This window comes from Gracilinanus agilis, chromosome 3 (assembly GCF_016433145.1).
Source record: "Gracilinanus agilis isolate LMUSP501 chromosome 3, AgileGrace, whole genome shotgun sequence".
Taxonomy (NCBI): domain Eukaryota; kingdom Metazoa; phylum Chordata; class Mammalia; order Didelphimorphia; family Didelphidae; genus Gracilinanus; species Gracilinanus agilis.
Window position 1 is genome coordinate 202,735,044 of NC_058132.1, and position 17,879 is coordinate 202,752,922.

General features: G+C 41.7%; 1 protein-coding gene across 1 annotated transcript in view; it reads left to right on the forward strand.

The window, feature by feature from the left end:
- The first annotated feature begins 3,450 nt into the window (after positions 1–3,450).
- Positions 3,451–17,879, forward strand: part of TMPRSS4 (transmembrane serine protease 4) — a 38,882-nt gene continuing 24,453 nt past the window's right edge. Inside the window, exons 1-9 of the mRNA XM_044669030.1 lie at positions 3,451–3,535; positions 4,274–4,435; positions 5,634–5,763; positions 7,047–7,157; positions 9,547–9,587; positions 11,230–11,386; positions 12,748–12,917; positions 14,573–14,671; positions 15,161–15,303. Coding sequence (XP_044524965.1) covers positions 3,451–3,535; positions 4,274–4,435; positions 5,634–5,763; positions 7,047–7,157; positions 9,547–9,587; positions 11,230–11,386; positions 12,748–12,917; positions 14,573–14,671; positions 15,161–15,303 — 1,098 coding nt within the window. The remainder of the gene's footprint in view (positions 3,536–4,273; positions 4,436–5,633; positions 5,764–7,046; positions 7,158–9,546; positions 9,588–11,229; positions 11,387–12,747; positions 12,918–14,572; positions 14,672–15,160; positions 15,304–17,879) is intronic.

Here is a 17,879-nt window from a genome sequence, read left to right on the forward strand (position 1 = left end):
TGGCTAAGAGACAGAGGGGAGGATCAGTGGAATAGACTTGGGGTAAATGACATCAGCAAGACAGTGCATGATAAATCCAAAGAGCCCAACTTTGGGACATAAATCCACTATTTGACAAAAACTGCTGGGAAATCTTGAAAACAATATGGGAGAGATTAGGTTTAGATCAACATCTCACACCCTACACCAAGATAAATTCAGAATGGGTGAATGACTTGAATATAAAGAGGGAAACTCTAAATAAGTTAAGTGAACACAGAATAGTATACCTGTCAGATCTCTGGAAAAGGAAAGAATTTAAAACCAAGCAAGAGTTAGAGAAAATTACAAAATGTAAATTAAATGGTTTTGATTATATTAAACTAAAAAGCTTTTGTACAAACAAAAACAATGTAGTCAAAATCAGAAGGGAAACAACAAACTGGGAAAAAATCTTTATAACGAAAAACTCGGACAGGGGTCTAATTACTCAAATATACAAGGAGTTAAAGCAATTGTATAAAAAATCAAGCCATTCCCCAATTGATAAATGGGCAAGAGACATGAATAGGCAATTTTCAGGTAAAGAAATCAAAAGTATCAATAAGCACATGAGAAAGTGTTCCAAATCTCTAATAATTAGAGAAATGCAAATCAAAACAACTCTGAGGTATCACCTCACACCTAGCAGATTGGCTAAAATGAAAGAAGGGGAGAGTAATGAATGCTGGAGGGGATGTAGCAAAATTGGGACATTAATGCATTGCTGGTGGAGCTGTGAACTGATCCAACCATTCTGGCTGGCAATTTGGAACTATGCTCAAAGGGCTATAAAAGACTGCCTGCCCTTTGATCCAGCCATACCATTGCTGGGTTTGTACCCCAAAGAGATCATAGATAAACAGACTTGTACGAAAATATTTATAGCTGTGCTTTTTGTGGTGGCAACAAACTGGAAAATGAGGGTATGGATTTCAATTGGGGAATGGCCGAACAAATTGTGGTTTATGCTGGTGATCGAATACTATTGTGCTAAAAGGAATAACAAACTGGAGAAGTTCCAGGTGAACTGGAAAGACCTCCAGGAACTAATGCAGAGTAAAAGGAGCAGAGCCAGAAGAACATTGTACACAGAGACTGATATACTATGGTAAAATTGAATGTAAGGGACTTCTGTACTAGCAGCAATGCAAAGACCCAGGACAATTCTGAGGGATTTATGGTAAAGAGCACTACCCACATCCAGAGGAAGGACTGCAGGAGAGGAAACATATAAGAAAAACAAATGCTTGAACGCATGGGTTGGGGTGGACATGATTGAGGATGTGGACTCGAAACTACCACACCAATGCAACTACCAACTATTTGGAATTAGGTCTTGATCAAGGACACATGATAAAACCAGTGGAAATGTGTGTCGGCCATGGGTGGGGGGAATGTGGGGGGTGAAGGGGAATGTAGGAGCATGAATCATGTAACCAGATTAAAAATGAATATTAATAAATGTTTAAAATTTAAAAAAAATTAAGAAATTGGCGCCCAAAGAAGTTAAGTTAATGCCCAAGGTAGAACATTGCCAAGGCAAATTTTGAACCCAGAACTTCTGCTGGCTTTCAACCTAATATTCATTGTACTGTGCCACGCTGCCCCCTTGGTAGGGTATAAGGCAGAGAGCTAGGATTAGGGACAAGGAAGTTTAATAATTGGCCTGGGGAGCAACACATTTTGGAAAACTAAGGATTCTTTTTAATTTTACTTTTTTATACTCTTATATATGCCTAGAAAATTCTTCCTTCAGGACAATTAAGAAAAGACTAGCATCTAATAGGCAGAAGAAACATGAGGTGCCAATTTTTAACTTAAGGTGGGAAAAGGGCAACTTTCCAGCAGTGCTCAATGATCTGCTCTGAGAATGTCCATGTGGTCAACATAGGAAGCCTTATTCTTTTCATTTCACTGCTGGAAAAATGAAAAGAGGACTGTCAGTAAATATGGAATCCTGGGATGGCAGGGATTTGTATTCTGAGCCCAAGAGAAAAAGTAGGATGGATAGTGGGCTCCCTTCAAATGAAGGGACAGTCTAATCTTTCCCCAAAATCCTGCCCAGCCTCTCCTCCTGCTTCCCTAATGAACCAGTTTAAAAATCTCCCCCACGTTCCCCTCTGGCCTAGCCTTGGCAGGGTAGATGCCAGCAGGGACAAGTGCTTCATTGTCTGCCTTATTATAACAACTGGGATCCCTTGATCTCTGACACAGGGGCCACTAAAGGAAACAAAGAAGGATGTTAAGCCATTGTCAAGGTTACAGCTATCATTAACATTATGACACATTATCCTATTTATCCCTTTGGTTACAGGATGCTTAGCTGTGGAGTGCAAAGGCACAGAATGTTGTCAACAAAATAGGATAAGTTCAGGGTAGACTGGCTAGGTGTGAAACTCAAGGAAAAGACCTTCTAGGTGCCCCCTAGGACATTTTGACTTTCACTGGAAGACAAGGGGAGCCTTATCTAAGATATCTCAAACCTAAGGCTAGAGGCAGAGGAAAGGTGGCCCTGGACTCTGGGTTAACAGAAAAAACTTCACATCTCTAGTGGAATAATCCCACATAGCAACTTATCTTCTGAATGGGCCATCAGACTCAGGTAGGGAAGAGATGATAGGGAATTCCCACCTTGACAGTATAGGAAGGATTGGGTCCAGGCTGTTAAAGTTCACAAAGCAATTTCCCACCAATTCCTGGGAATGGGCCATGTTCTTAAGTGGAGACAGGGATTCTCCTCCTTGAGGTCTGAAGGGGCACAGGGAAGAAAAATAACTCCCAAGTGCCTCTGGATTTCCCTTTTCAACCATTAAGTGCTTATTTCTATGGTGTCTTCCCCATTAAGAACTACTACGATATGAGCTCCTTGAGAGTAGGGACTGTTTTTATCCTTACTAATTAACAAATTCTTATTGAGATGAAGATGATGATTTGGTGATGTTGATGTTGTTGATGATAATGATGATGATGATGACTACTGATGATGATAAAGTAGGATCTGGAGTCCAAGGTTTGGGGTTCAAATGCTCTGCTACTCAGTACCAGAGTGACCTTGAACAAATCTGTTTCTGGATCTGTTTCCTCACTATAAAACAAGGAAGTTGAACTGAAGGACTACTATGGTCTTTTTCAGCTCTGAATTTATGACCTTATGATCAATGTTCTCTTTGAAATGATAAAAGGGAAACTGATGCCCCCAAAGTACTCAGCTGGAAATGGCTTTCCAAATGCCAAAGTTAGGTTACAGCCTCAGCCCCATAGAGGAAGGAAGGGATCATGGAAGCCTGGAAGAGGTGAAGTCCATACTTTCCAGACTAACTGGAAGGCACTGCCACCTTCTGAGGATTTGAACTGGGAGAGTAGGGAGTTAGAGGCTGCTCTACCTCCCACATCTTGGGTTCTTCTTACAGATATCTCATCAGTGCCCTAATGCCATTCTCAGAGAAGTTGCTGTACCAGTTTCTCACCATTTTTACGCTGTTTATGCTGATCTTCTATTGTGGATTCCTAGTGAGTGAGTATCAGCTCCCCTCCTTCCCTAGGTCTCGCCTTCTTATTCTCCCAACTCCATGAAAGCCACATATTCTCACTACCTTCTGAATGAGAAGAGGGAGTATTCAGACCACAACTTGGAAGAGCTTCACAGGCTGTCTTCTGCCTTCTCCGCCAGGTCTGCTTTGGCCCCCCGACCCTCCTCCTCCACAGCTTAAAATCTGGTACTGCTGGACCTCCTTCCTTTACATTTTCTTATTACTTCTTTTGATATTCTTGATTGTTTGTTCTTCCAAAAGAATTTTGTTAATATTTTTTCTAGCTCAATAAAATATTTTTTGGTTATTTGATTGGAATGACATTGAACAAATACATTATTTTAGGTAGGATTTTTATTTTAATTATATTGGCTCTGACCATCCATGAACAATTAATATTTCCCCTATTGTTTAGATCTGACTTGATTTGTGTAAAAAAAAGTGTTTTATAATTATGTTCATGTAGTTACAATGTTTGTTTTGGCAATATATACTCCCAGATATTTTATTCTATGGTTAACTTATCTAAGTTAACTAGATGATTTCTAACTCTGACATTCTGTCAGAGAAAACTTTGGTTTCCCACCTCCTCCTCCACAAAGGATCAAATACTTCATTGTATTGGGTTATTGCTAAATCTTATGATAAGGGGATCCTAGAAAAAAAGATAATCTCTGCTAGCTACTAATCCAATCTTCCTGATGCCAACCTTGTATTTACAGGCTACTTTGTCCTGAGCAAGTACTATTTCTTCTGTACAACCAGCTACCAGATCATCCAAAAGAGTAAGGTGTGTGATGAGCAAAAGAATTGTATCTTTGGAGAAGATGAGCAGGATTGCGTGAGGAGTTTCTCCAATTATAAAAACATGCCCCTGATAGGAGGTGAGTGTCTAGCAGGTGGTCAGAACAAGAATTGGTTACTAATCTTGAAGCCAAGGACATTAAGGGATGTGAAAAGTAGGCATAATGAAAAGTTGAATTAAGTTAGGGAACATACTTTAGTGACCTTTGGGATTGGCTCAATGAACCTCCTTCAGTAGTTAGACATTAAGGATATTGAAACTAAGATAAATGGGTTCCAACTTTGGTTCTACCACAATTTCTAGCTACATTACCCTAGGCAAGTCACAAGCCTCTCTCAGTCTATTTCCTTGTCTGTAATATGAAGGTAAATGATACTTGCACAAAGTTATTGCCTTGGAACCTCAAAAGCACAATTAAAATATGAGCAGTTAGTATCGTTCTTATTATCTGACCTTTGGAATGTTCCCATTTACTCTAGGAATCTACCAGTCTGGAGAGAGCACTGGGCTTGGAATCAGAAAGACTTATTTTCCTGAATTCAAATCGGACCTCAGATACTACCTAACTCTATGATTCTGGGCAAGTCACTTGACCACTCTCAACTTTCTAGCTGTTTGACCCTGGGCAAGTGACCTTGTCACTTAAGTCCAATTGCCTAACACCAACTGCTCTTCTGCCTTGGAACTGATACTTGATTTCAAATTGAAGGCAGGAAGTTAGGGTTTAAAAAAAAGAAATTTAAAGTGTTATGTAAATGTCAGTCAGCTAACAAGCATTTATTAAGCACTCACTGTGTACCAGGCACCATGCTAAGTGCAAGAAATAAAAAGAAAGGGGGAACAGTCCCTTCCCTCAAGAAGCCCATCTTCTAATTGGGCAGAAAACAAACAGAGGAGATGGAAATTCATTTCAAAGGGATGATGTGGTGGCAGGGGACAAGAGGGTAAACTGGGAAAAGTCTCCTCCAGACCCTAGAATTTGAGTTGTCTGGAGGTTAGTGGAATTTTGAAGAGACCTTGGGCCCAGCTAGTTAAAACCAAATAGACTGGCCTTCTTGTTGTTCCTGAGATTGCAGAATTCACCCCTTCACTAATGTTCTCCTCACCTTACTTCTCTCTCATACCCCTAAGCTGCACTCTCTTTGATCCCTTCCCAGAAGAAGAGATGAGGTGAAGCTAGTCTCAGAGTATCTTGGGGCATTAGGAGAGAGAAGTCCAGGTAAGTCCAGGAGAGTGACTTACTTCTCACAGCCTGACCCAAGTCTCTCCTTTCCTAGTCCGGCTCTCCAAGGACAGGTCCACTCTACTGGTGTTACACAGACAGACACAACTCTGGTTCTCAGTCTGTTTTGACAACTTTCAACAAGCCTGGGCTGAAATTGCCTGCTCTGAGATGGGCTTTAACAGGTACTTTTTGTCTCCTTTCAAGACCTTTATTTCTTCTCTCTTCATCTTTTGCACCTCTTTGACCCCTTGCCTTGCCTCTCCTTTTTTCCTCTATCTCCTTTACTTGCCTTTCCTCCCTTTGCTGGCAGCCAAAGCCCTTTGGAGTCAAATAACCCTTTCAATGGGCCTTAATTTTACTAGGATGTTTTAGTCCTATCTAACTCTTCCAGACCTGCTCAGATTATCTAAAACTGGCTGCAAAATCCTGAGTTACGGACTTTGTAGTGGACCAAACACTGGCCTGGTCATCTGCAGTCTTGACACCTGAGAGACTCCTAGTTCTAACACTAACTAGCAAAGTGACCTTGGCAAAAACCATCACACTTTTATAGCATTCCTCTATGTCTTCATTTGTAAAATGAGGATATTGGTCTAGATGACCTCTAAGGCCCTTTCCACTTCTAAATCTATGATCTTATTATCCTTCTCTCTAGGTCTTAGTTCTCTCATTGATGAAATGAAACGAGTTAGACTAGAGGTTCCTTCTGTCTCCAATACTCAATAATTTTATTTTTCTAATGCAATGCATCTATTTGGAATAGATGGACATGGGGGCATCTCTGTTCATTTCCAATGTGGGATAACCTTCCCAGTTTTTCCACAATGTTAAGATGCTAGACAAAATCTCTTTACTGCTTTCTTCTCCAGTAGAGCACAGACACTGCAAGGGAATATAGTGAGGGAGAGAGGACCTAGATGCAGCTAGAAAAGGAAATGGAGTTGAAAGGTGAGGAAAGGCATTATAAAGATAAACAAATCCTAATATGATAGGATGTGATAGTGTGATAGAATGTGATAGAAGGAATAGGACGTTCTTTGAGAAAAACCATCCCCAGCACTTCAAGATGAATAAACATTTACTGAGGGCCTGCTAGGCGCTGTCCAAGGTACAAAACATTAGTTAGGATTATTGTTTTTGATCTGAAAGCCACATGCCCCCACCCTACTCTCAACTTGGCTGCATTTTAACCAGAGTGGAATGCAATACCTGAGGCCATTACCTCCATCCACTCCTTCCCAAGGAACAGAGGCAGTGACCAGAATGTGGTTTTACTAAACCCATACCATAATGAAGATCCAGAGATAGCACTACCAACACACTCACAACACACCCCAAACACCATCTATTCCCCTCCGATATTCTACATCATTCAGGGCCTACATATACCAACTGGGAGAGGTAGAACTAGATCCCCATTGTCACTCTCTAAGCTCCTACTCAGTTAACATCTGGCATTTCCCAGGTCCAAAACGAATCCAGTTTTCCAAGCTGTGAGGATTCGCTCAAAGCAGCAGTTTCCTGTCAGTCATATCACAGCCTTAGACCAGAAGCTTCACGTGTGGGATTTCTCAAGGTAAGTGAGAGGCATCTTCAAGCCTTCAAAGAGTCAAGCAGTGGTCACTTGTGGCAGGGGCTATTATACAGCTTAATTAAGAGGAATTTAATCTAGATACCAGGAAGACCTGGCTGGATCAACCAAATTACTCAATCCTGGGAGGTTGTGGAATCATGTTACTAAGAGATTTTTTTTAAATGACATCTACCCATCCATATAAAATAGGTAATGTGCTGTTTTGCCTGAAGATAGCTGACCTTCATTCATCAACTGAAAATTACACATTTTCTAACTGCCTCATGGTCCTTACTAAATCCCATAAATCTTCTATTTTGCTTGTTCAGTTCTAGTAATTCATTATCTTAGGCAGCCCTGCCCAGTAGCCCAGACCCACAAATAGGGGCCTCTTCAGTATTCTAAGATCTCAAAGAAAAAATATTCTGAAACTTTGATCAGACATCAATTACCAGAATCACAGAATCTTGGATTGGAAAAGGAAGCCAGAGGCCGTTTGGTACAACCCATACCTGACCAAAAATCCCCACTATACCATCCCAAATAAGAGGCCTTCCAACTATTCATCTTCCAAAGCAACCCATACCTAGATAGCTCTAATTGCTAGAATTTAAGCAGAGCCCAAATCTACCTCCCTGAAAAGGAAACCATATGCATATAGAACCATTCCAAGACAGGCAGACATATGTACTAGTTCTGACCATAGCACAGGGATATATACCCCTATTCTCTCTGTCTCTGTCTTTCTCTCCCTCTTCCTTCCAACCCTGTCTCTGTCTATCTCTCTTCTCTGTCTTTATCCTCTGTCCCTCTCCTCCATATTTCTATGTCTGTCTCTTCTCTTCCTCTTTCCATCCTTCTAGCTGTCTCTCTCTCTCTCTCTCTCTCTCTCTCTCTCTGTGTGTGTGTGTGTGTGTGTGTGTGTCCATCACTCCTGCTCTGTCTTTCTCTATATCTCTCTTTCCCATCTCTGTCTCCTCTTCCTCCTTCCCTCCCTTTGTCTCTCACTGTCTCTGCCTCTCTCTGTCTGTTTCTCTTTCTTCTCATTCTTCCTTCCCTCTATGTCTCTGTCTCTCCTCTCTTTATCTCTCTCTGTTTCTATTTGTTTCCCTCTCTGCCCATCCTTCTCTCCTCTTCTTTCTCATTCTCTCCCTCCATCTCTGTCTCTATCTCATACGCATCATACACACTCACTTATACTGACCTATGCTTAACAGGATTATTGAAAATGAGTCTTGTTACTGCCTCCGTTTTTTAGTTGTTATTCAATGGGTTGTATATATGCCTCTCTCCTCTCCTAGGATCAAATTTTAAAGAAGCAAAAGATGATAGTAGACTAGTCATTCACATAGTAGACTAGTCATTCACATTAAGTACCATTTTAAAAAGGCATATGTAGGGGCAGCTAGGTGGCTCAGGCCTGGAGAAACAAGAGGTCGTGGGTTCAATCTTTGCCTAAAGACACTTCCTAGCTGTTTGACTCTGGGAAAGTCATTTTGCCCCAGTTGCCTAGCCCTTAGTGTTCTTCTGTCTTCGAACCAATACTTACTAATGATTCTCAGACACAAGATAGTTTAAAAAGATTCATATGTTCACCTTCCTTTTTGTAACTTAGGGAGCATCCTATGGTTCTGCCTTCCTCCTCCTTATTACCAGTAGTTTAATTGGCATATTATGAGGGTAATTTCTTATAGGATTAGGCTCACCAAAAATCGAGTTCAAAGTATCTTAGGATTATACTTTAGAGCTGATGAACTTCAGGCAGCATCCTCTCTACATAAGGAAATGAGTCCCAGAGAGGTTAAATGGAATTCTTCCAAGTAAAATTATCACGATGAAGAGAGATTAAATCCATTCTGCAGCATGGTATAAGGGAGAGAATCCTTTGCCTGGGTTTGGAATCAGCACACCTGGGTTTCAATTCTGGATCTTTTGTTATTACCTGTGAGAACTTGCACAAGTCACTTAACTTTATCTTTACTCAACTTTCAAATGAGGAGGTTGGACTTAATGGCTCCTAAGATCCCTCCATGTGCTAAGTCTATACTTCTATGCCCAGAGGACAAAACTAAGTAAAAACTGCAGAAAGGCAGGAGCATTTTGGCTTTTTCTAAGGAAACATTTTGTAACAGCTATCCAAGAGTAGGAGGAGCTGCCTTGGAAAGGGGTGAATTTATCCATCACTGGAAGTTTGTAGGGAAAATCTAAAGAACTTTTTACTGGGGATGATACAGTCATGTATTAGCCTGAATGGTCTCTGGGATCACTTCCAATATGAGATCCTCTCAGGGTCTGAAGGGACTAAACCTAACAGAGCCTGGAAGCCTAGACTTCTACACCTGGCCTGGCAAGGCACAAAAGTCAATCCCACCTGTATATTTGCATTTTCTAGGCCCTGCCTCTCAATGGCCCTGGTTGCCCTTCACTGCACTGGTGAGTATGATCACCTCTCTTTAAGGAGTCAGAAGAAGAAAAATTTAAGTCATGACTTGCTAAAGGAAAAGTGAGAGTATTCTATTTTTTCCATTCTCAGTTCTCTCACAATTCTAACTTTGTTTCTTTGGGATTCGGGATTTGACAGGCAAGGTTTCTCTGCATGCTTCATGCTAAGTACTCCAGTAAGTACTCCACATCCCAAGTTCAGGAAAGGCTGGTGGGGAGTTTTAGAGGCTGAGGAGGGCACAGTGAGGCTCACAGGCCAGCACCAGACACATCTTCATTGCTCCTATCAACTTGCAGTTACCCAGGGTTAGATTCAAATTCAAGTTTGACCAGCATTTAAGCCTATTATGTGCAAGGTGCCTGGGATAGATACAAAGACAAAAAATAACCTTCTCTCCCTGCCCTTGAAGAAATTCTATTCCACTGGATTATCCACATTCCATTCATGGAATTATTTTAAATACGAACAATATGTTAAAGCACTTAACATAGTGCCTCACACATAGTAGAAGCTATAGAAATGTTAGTGTTGATGATGGTGGTAGTGATGATGATGATGATGATGATGATGATGATGATGATGATGATGATGATGTTAGACACCACAAATGGAGTATAAGACATATTCCAGGCACTCCAGTTCTTATAAGGTATTTGAGGAAATAGGACAGATAAAGTTAGATTTTTTTTTTCATTATAAGGCAGCATATACTAAGTGGCTAGTGAAGTAAATGGTTCAGGGCTACAGAAGAAGGAAAAATAACTGCTGGAGAATTAGGAAAACTCTACAGGGACTGGAACTTGAATTAGTCCTTAAAGGATGAGCAAGACTAGGTAAGTAACCTAACGGTTGGAAGCCATTTCAACTCCTTGGAACACCCAAGAGCAAAGCTCACTGGGGATGAGGAGAATGGCCAGAGCAAGGGAGAAAAGTGGAGACAGATCCTGAAGAGCTTTGAATGCCAGGTAAAGGAGTTTGGAAATTCATCCATAGATACTAGGGAGCACTAGAACTCCCTACTATGGGGAATTGAAGAGCCAGAGACCAATCTGTACTTTAGGACACTGAAGCTGGCCAGGGAATTAAGATGAGTTAGAGGAAGAAGATGTGGAGAGACAAGTTTGGAGGTTAGTGAAATAGCTTCAGGGTGCAGTGATGAACTTCTGAACTTGGAACTAGGGTGGCAATTGTAGGAATGGAAGAGAGAGGACAAATGGGAGACTCATGATAAAGGACAGCTCTAGAGAAGCTAGTGATTGACTAGCTATTAGAAAAGAGGAAGAATGTTTGGGGACCAAGAAGGAGCATGTATTCATATTGAGAAGCAGTAGGAGCTAAGTCCTATCTATACTAGGGTGCAGGTTTACACTCATCAGTACATCTGTGGTACAATGAAAAATGTGCTGAATTTGGAGTCACAGACATGGGTTTGGTCACTTCATCTCAATAGGCCTCAGCTTCCTCAACTGTACAATGGGTGGATGTGGGGGGAGTAAGGAAGGAAAATGGGTTGGCAGTGGGAAGAGGATGCACTAGGATGATCTCTCAGGTCCTTTCTACCTCCAGTTTGATGATGATATGTTTTATCCTTCTTCTCCCTTTCTCCTCTGGACCTTTACTGGGTGGATACAGACTGTGGAAGGAATCCGTATGGTTCCAAGGTGGTCGGCGGTGAAAGTTCTATGAAGAACTGGCCCTGGCAGGTCAGCATTCAGTACAAGAAGATTCATGTCTGTGGTGGCTCCATCCTTGATCACTACTGGATCCTAACTGCTTCCCACTGCTTCAGGTAAGGCCCCATCTGCTTCCAAAATTCAGGGCTCCTTGCTCTTCAGTTAGGGTTCTGCCTTCCTTCTCTGTCCTCCAATATCTAGTAATATTATTGTCAAGGAAGGATCATCTCCTCAGAGTAGCAAACCAACCCAGATCTATTCAATTTGACTCAGTGTTTGTAAAATATTTACTGTATGCAGGGAACTATTCTAAACATTGTGGGGAGATGAAATTTTAGATAAAACATGGTCCTTGCTCTCATGAAACTTCCAATCTAGTAGCAGGATATGACTCAGACACAAATAACTTTGATGTGAAGTGGCATCACCTGTCATGTCTTGGCCCTGCTTAAAACTTCCTGTGATACCTTGAGACCCTGAATATTCATGAGGTCCCTTATAGGACAGGACTGGGCATATTCCAGGTTTCCCTTCAATATATTGATGATAAAACATCTGGGAAAAATCAAGGAGGATGTACCACAGAGTGGGGATTCTGGAGATGGGTTAATTCCCCCAGGGCTGTGTATGTATGTGTATGTATGTGAACAAAAGGAAATTGTACATGGAAGGAAATAAGGATTCTCAGAGGCTATGATGAAGGCAGAGTGCATTCCAAGCATGGAGGAAATTCCTTGAAGGTTTTTCCTGCCTTTCCCATGCTACAATATATTCTACCCTAATTTATCTAATACTTATTTGTGCCTTTCTTATTCACACACACACACACACACACACACACACACACACACACACACACACTGTTAGCTCCTTAAAGACAGGCACTGAGTCTAATGTGCATTTCCCATACCACTAAACCCAGGCCACTGCACAAAGAAGGTGCCCAATAAATGTACAATGAATTAAGTAGATGCTCTATGTGTAGCACCAGCACCATTCATAATCTCAGGAAAGCCAATCTCCTTTGGGTAAAAATCAGCTTCTCCCATCAGGACAAAATCTATGGCAGGGTAGCTCACTCCCTTCCTAGAACTAGATAGTCAGTTTATCTTGCCTGAGGCAAGTGGCACCCTCTGAAGCTGCTGAGAAAGCTGCCTGGGAATAGGAGGAGTGAGAGCTAGGAGAAGCTGACCTGGGAATGTAGCCACCATTTTCCCATCTGGGAGCTTTCTATTTTCTTGTCAGTTAACTAGGTGCTAGATCAGTTGTTCTGACACTGTTGAAGGATTGGCTGCCAGTAGTAACCTTAGCATTCTCTGAGTTATAGATTCTTGGGGCAAAGTTCTGCTCACCCTGCCAAGGACTTGCAATGACGCTCCCACTCTTGCTACACTTGTGCCCCCTTTCCCTCCTCCCAGGTACCCAACCTGAGGCAGTCAGAATTCCCCTGACTCCTGCTCTTTCCTATTCTCAGAAGACAATCTTCTATCGTGTCCTTCTGGAAAGTAAAGGTCGGCTCTCGTTTCCTGTATGCCAGGACTCCATACTTGGACCTAGACAAAATCTTTATTGTCGAGCGCAACATTTTTAACTTCAAAAAGAATGACTTGGCCCTGATCAAGCTGAAAAGGCCTCTTGTTATGTCAGGTAAGACCCAGGACCTGAGAAATGGGCTTAGAGAAAAGAGAATCACCAAGTATAAGGAACAGTATGCCTAGTCCAAATTCAGCTCTACTCAACCCCCTTCAGTCACAGATGCTGGAGCTTTAAAAAAAAACTCAAGAGACCACCTGGTCTAGCCTCCTGCCTTCAGGCAGTAAAGTAGTATCCCTGTTTGACAAAGAACCAACTGAGGCCTGAAGGGTATGAGTGACTCCCACAAGTGCCAAAGGACTCAGTTCCCTACTGGAGGATCCCAGGTTGCTGTTCCCATTAGTAGATGCAGCCCTGAATTTGAGGTTGCTCATTCTGTGGGTAAAATCTCTATTCATCAGGTTCAGAACTCCTCCTCCCTCATTCAGGATGCCTACAATGTCTCTGGTCCCACCTAACTCTGATCTGCCTCTCAGTTTGGTGAGGAGGGAAAAACCTCAAATTATTTCCCTGCTATAGGAAGAAAGATGTACAAAAAGCATGGCAAATGGGAATTTCAACCCCATATAAGTTCCTCTGAAGGACTTTAGTGAACCTTGGGGTGGTTCCTAGAGATAAAAAAGGGGGACCGAACCGTTTCCTTTTAATCCAGAAAGATTTAGACCTTCACTGGTTTCAGGGATTGGCAATTATCCCAGCAGAACAACAGCACAAGCTAAATTTTCATAGAATGCTGCAAGGTTTACAGATCACTTTACAAATGTTAGCTCATTTTAGCCTCACAATAACTCTAGGAATAGGTGCTCTTATTATCCCCATTTTACAGAGGAGGAAACTGAAGCAGGTCGAGGTTGATGTTTTGCCCAAGTTGTTATTGTTCAGTCATTTCAGTCCTGTCTGACTCTTGTTGATCTTGTATGGGGTTTTCTTGGCAAAGATACTGAAGTGGTTTGCCATTTCCTTCTCCAGCTTATTTTACAAATGAGGAAAGTGAGGCAAATAGGGTTAAATGGTTTGGGACCTAGTTGGGACTAACACTAAAGAGCTACAAGTAAGCCTGCTGGGAGCCCACAGTCTAAGAGAAAGGTGTCAGACCCAACCAATCCCCAGGCTGCAGAATCAGAATAAAATTGAACTGGGAAATATTTAACAAAATAAATAAAAATACAGTAATATATAGACATTGTTTAGATGTGATTTTCTAAGATAATACATGACCCACAGGCCTCATAGCTGGATTAGTGGCCCCTTTTTCTATTTGAATTTGACACCACAGTCAAGGAGAAAACTAAAAAAGGATAAAGCAGTGAAACAACAGTTGACTACTGAGTATCCTCTGGGTACAAAGGCCTGTGCTGGATGGACACTGTAGGTCATATTGAAGTATAAGTCTCAATCCTGCCCTCAAGGAGCTTGCCAATGCAAAGGCCATGGAAGCATGGCCTGAATCAATGCACAGCACAGGGTCCCATCTCCCTCTTCTCCACTAACTTCAGTAGAGGCCACTGTGGTAAGTAGCAAGTTAACTACCCCCCTACTCTCTCTCTCTCCTCTCTCTCTCTCTCTCTCTCTCTCTCTCTCTCTCTCTCTCTCTCAGCTGTCTTCTCTTTATATCTCTCTCCTTCCTCAAGTTTCTTTGTCTTACTCTTTTTCTTATTCTTTCCACCTCTGCCTCACTCTCCCCTTTGCTTCTTGTCTCTTCCCTGCAGATAGAGTCAGCCCCATCTGTCTGCCATTCTTTGATGAGGAGCTGGCTCCAAGGACTTCACTCTGGATTATAGGCTGGGGTTACAAAAGTGAGACAGAAGGTAATTCTTTGGGCCCTCCTATTAGCAGGACTCTCATAAGTTCTAGAACTAGAGGAAGCTCATCTCCACAAATTGCTTTTATGGACGCCTCAAGAGTGGGGAATGGGGTGAGGAGGGTTGAAAGCCCAAAGAGACTTGCAAACCTTTGCAAGTAGAACCCATTTAGTCCACTATGGAGTGCGTATAGCCTTATAAATATCAAGGGGGATGAAGACAACACAGAGAGAACTCCTTAACAGGAAAGGGTGTAAAACTGAAGTGGGTGACCAAAGGAAGCTATGACCTCCTCTTCTGTAAAGATTTCATTGGGAAAATGGCAATCCTGCCTAAAATATAGAAGCATGGATAAGATGATTTCATAGAATCCCCATTATCCCAAGAAATTTGGACTGAAAAAAAGAAAATTCCCCACATCCCTAAGACAATGGGTGGTCAGTGGGTAGAAATTTGAAGATAAAAATGTATGTTTTTTCTACTTCCCACCCCCAGAAACGTTTCCTGCAATCTTGCAACAGACGAACGTCCAACTCATTGACAGAAATGAGTGCAACAAGGAAGATTCATATTTTGGGACAATTTCTGAGAGTATGCTATGTGCTGGTAGCCCTGATGGCTCCAGTGATGCATGCCAGGTGGGGTGCTTAAAGAAGTGTTACATTTCCTGGAAAATCCCAGTGTTCTAAAACACAGTAGAAAATATCTTGGACATAAAGGAGAAATAGATTTAAATTCTTAACTACAACACTTATGTGTGAGGCCAAGTAAATCCAAGATCAGGGTAGATATCTTAGATGCAGCATGTTATAATGAAAAGAATGCCAGTTCCAGAATCAGAAGATCTGGGTTCTAGGGGCCAGCTGGGTGGCTCAGTGGATTGAGAGCCAGGCCTAGAGACAGGAGATCCTAGGTTCAAATATAGCCTCAGACACCTCCTAGCTGTATGACCCTGGGCAAGTCACTTAATTCCCATTGTCTAGCCCTTACTACTCTTCTGTCTTCAAAACAATACACAGTATCAATTCTAAGACAAAAGGTAAGGGTTTAAAAAAAAAAAGAAGAAGATCTGAGTTCCAATGCAGGCTGTGTCACATGCTATCTATATTACCTTGGGCAGCTCACTGAAATTCTCTGGTCCTTGGTTCCCCAATCTATAAAATGAGAAGTTTGACTCAATTAAACAGGCCTCTAAGGACCTCTAAGGTCTGATCCATAGTCCTAAAATCAAAAGAACACAAAAGCATCAGTGGACTAGACATCACAGTGAGAGCAAAGAGAAGGTAAAAGAAGGATTGTGGTAGAGGAAAATGTTAAAGCACAGGACATTGTAGACAAAGAGGTCAATTACAGATTTCAGATTCTTTGAAGATGTTAGAATTTCCAAGTAGTACCCAAGTGTTTTATGTAACCATCAGGAGAATGGCAATTCAGTGTCACTGAGATGATTGAATGAATGAACAAATGGCATTTACTAAGCACTTACTATGTGCTAAATACTAGAGATAAAAAGAGAAGAGCAAGGCAGTCCCTTCTTTCAAGAATCTCACATCTAATAGTGAGAAACAATGGTTATAGATTTCAGCTAAAAGTCAGGTGGGAAGGACCCATGGTCCTTAGCAGCCAAATAGATGGCACTGCATATTCTTTAGTGATATTTCCATTAAGAAGCTATATCTGTTTCTGCTGTTGGACCATATGATAGTGCCAAAGACTTTGGTGGGGATAAATGTCATAATATTTGAGCAGGTTGATGAACATAGAGGATAAGGGTGTTAAGGTGCCAAACAATTGTGAATTAATATTACTGACATGATCATTATTAGAATGGTAGTCATTTAGACAAAGAAAGGGATGGCAAGACTTAGGGTAAAAAGAGCACCAAAACCATTGAGGAAGGAGGGAAAGTGTCCTAGAAATTGGTCCTAGAGGACATCAGCAAAAATATGGACAGTGTGGTATATAGTAGGATGGCCATAAACATCAGAAGAGTGGGATTTGATGAGTGATGAAGGCCAAGCTGGAGACTGTAAAAGACAGTAAGAGACAAGGAAAATGTTGATATCTCTTGGCTCTGAGAGTAATGAAAGAAAGATTGACCAGCTTTGGAGATGATACATGATTTCATGCAGGTAGTTTGGGGGAGGGTGGGGTTGGAAGGAGACTTTATTCATCCAAAATACTCACAAATGATGCCCCTCAAGTGCCTTTAACAATGACTAGAGAAGTAATTTGCATACTGTGGGAGTTTAATTAATGCCTATCAAATTTACATTGTGTACTCTAACTGAACGGTACAAATCATAAATTCTGGGGAAGTTAGGAGAGTGTCATAGAGTGTAACACGATGTTAGAGTTGGAAGGGACTTTATCGATCACCTGATTCAGCCTCCTTATTTGATAGATGAGATAGCTAAGGCTCAGAGAGGCAAACTCTTATGAAATTACTTACCCAAAGTCATATGACTTGATAAATGGGAGAGCCAAGATTTAAATCTTGATCTTCTGAATCTCAAGTCTAGCCAATTCTCTGTCCACTGGCCACACCATGGCCACTTCCCTTCCATTCTACTTACTACTCAGGGAAGCTTGCATGGAGGAGAGGTTGGTGGGGAGGGGAGGGGCAAGGCTTGCTCTTAGAAGAATGGAGAGAGGATTAGCATAATCAGAGAACAGGAATAGGGGATTCTGGGTTAGAAAAGAAACAGGTATAAAAGCATCTCTGTGGTACTTCTTGTGATTCAGAGAACACAATTTTGCCAAGGCTGGCTGGAGATAAATGTGTAATTTATAACTGGGGAGCAAATGGGCTAACTGGCCCATGTAGGGAGGGATCCAGTCTCTGGACCTCATGGCTAGTAGAGAAAGAAAGTTGGAGCTCTTTAATGAGACCTCAAGAGAATACAGCATGCCTTAATTATGGGAATGCATTAATGCAACCCATCTTATCTTCCTGTAATTCAGAAGTCATCTTCCAAAGAGTTGTTTGCCCAGCCTCAAGGAAGAAAGAAAGGCACCCAGTGAGAATTATAACCTAAACCAAGAGAGTTTGAGCCTTTCCAAGCTTATTCTATATTTTGAGATCCTCGGAGGGCACTGGGGTTGACATTGGTGCCAGTTGAGATAATTTTCCATGACACCTCTCCCTGTCCCACAGATTCTCCAAGTCTCCTAGAGGATCCATTGCATGCCTCATATCAGCCAGCTGGTGGGG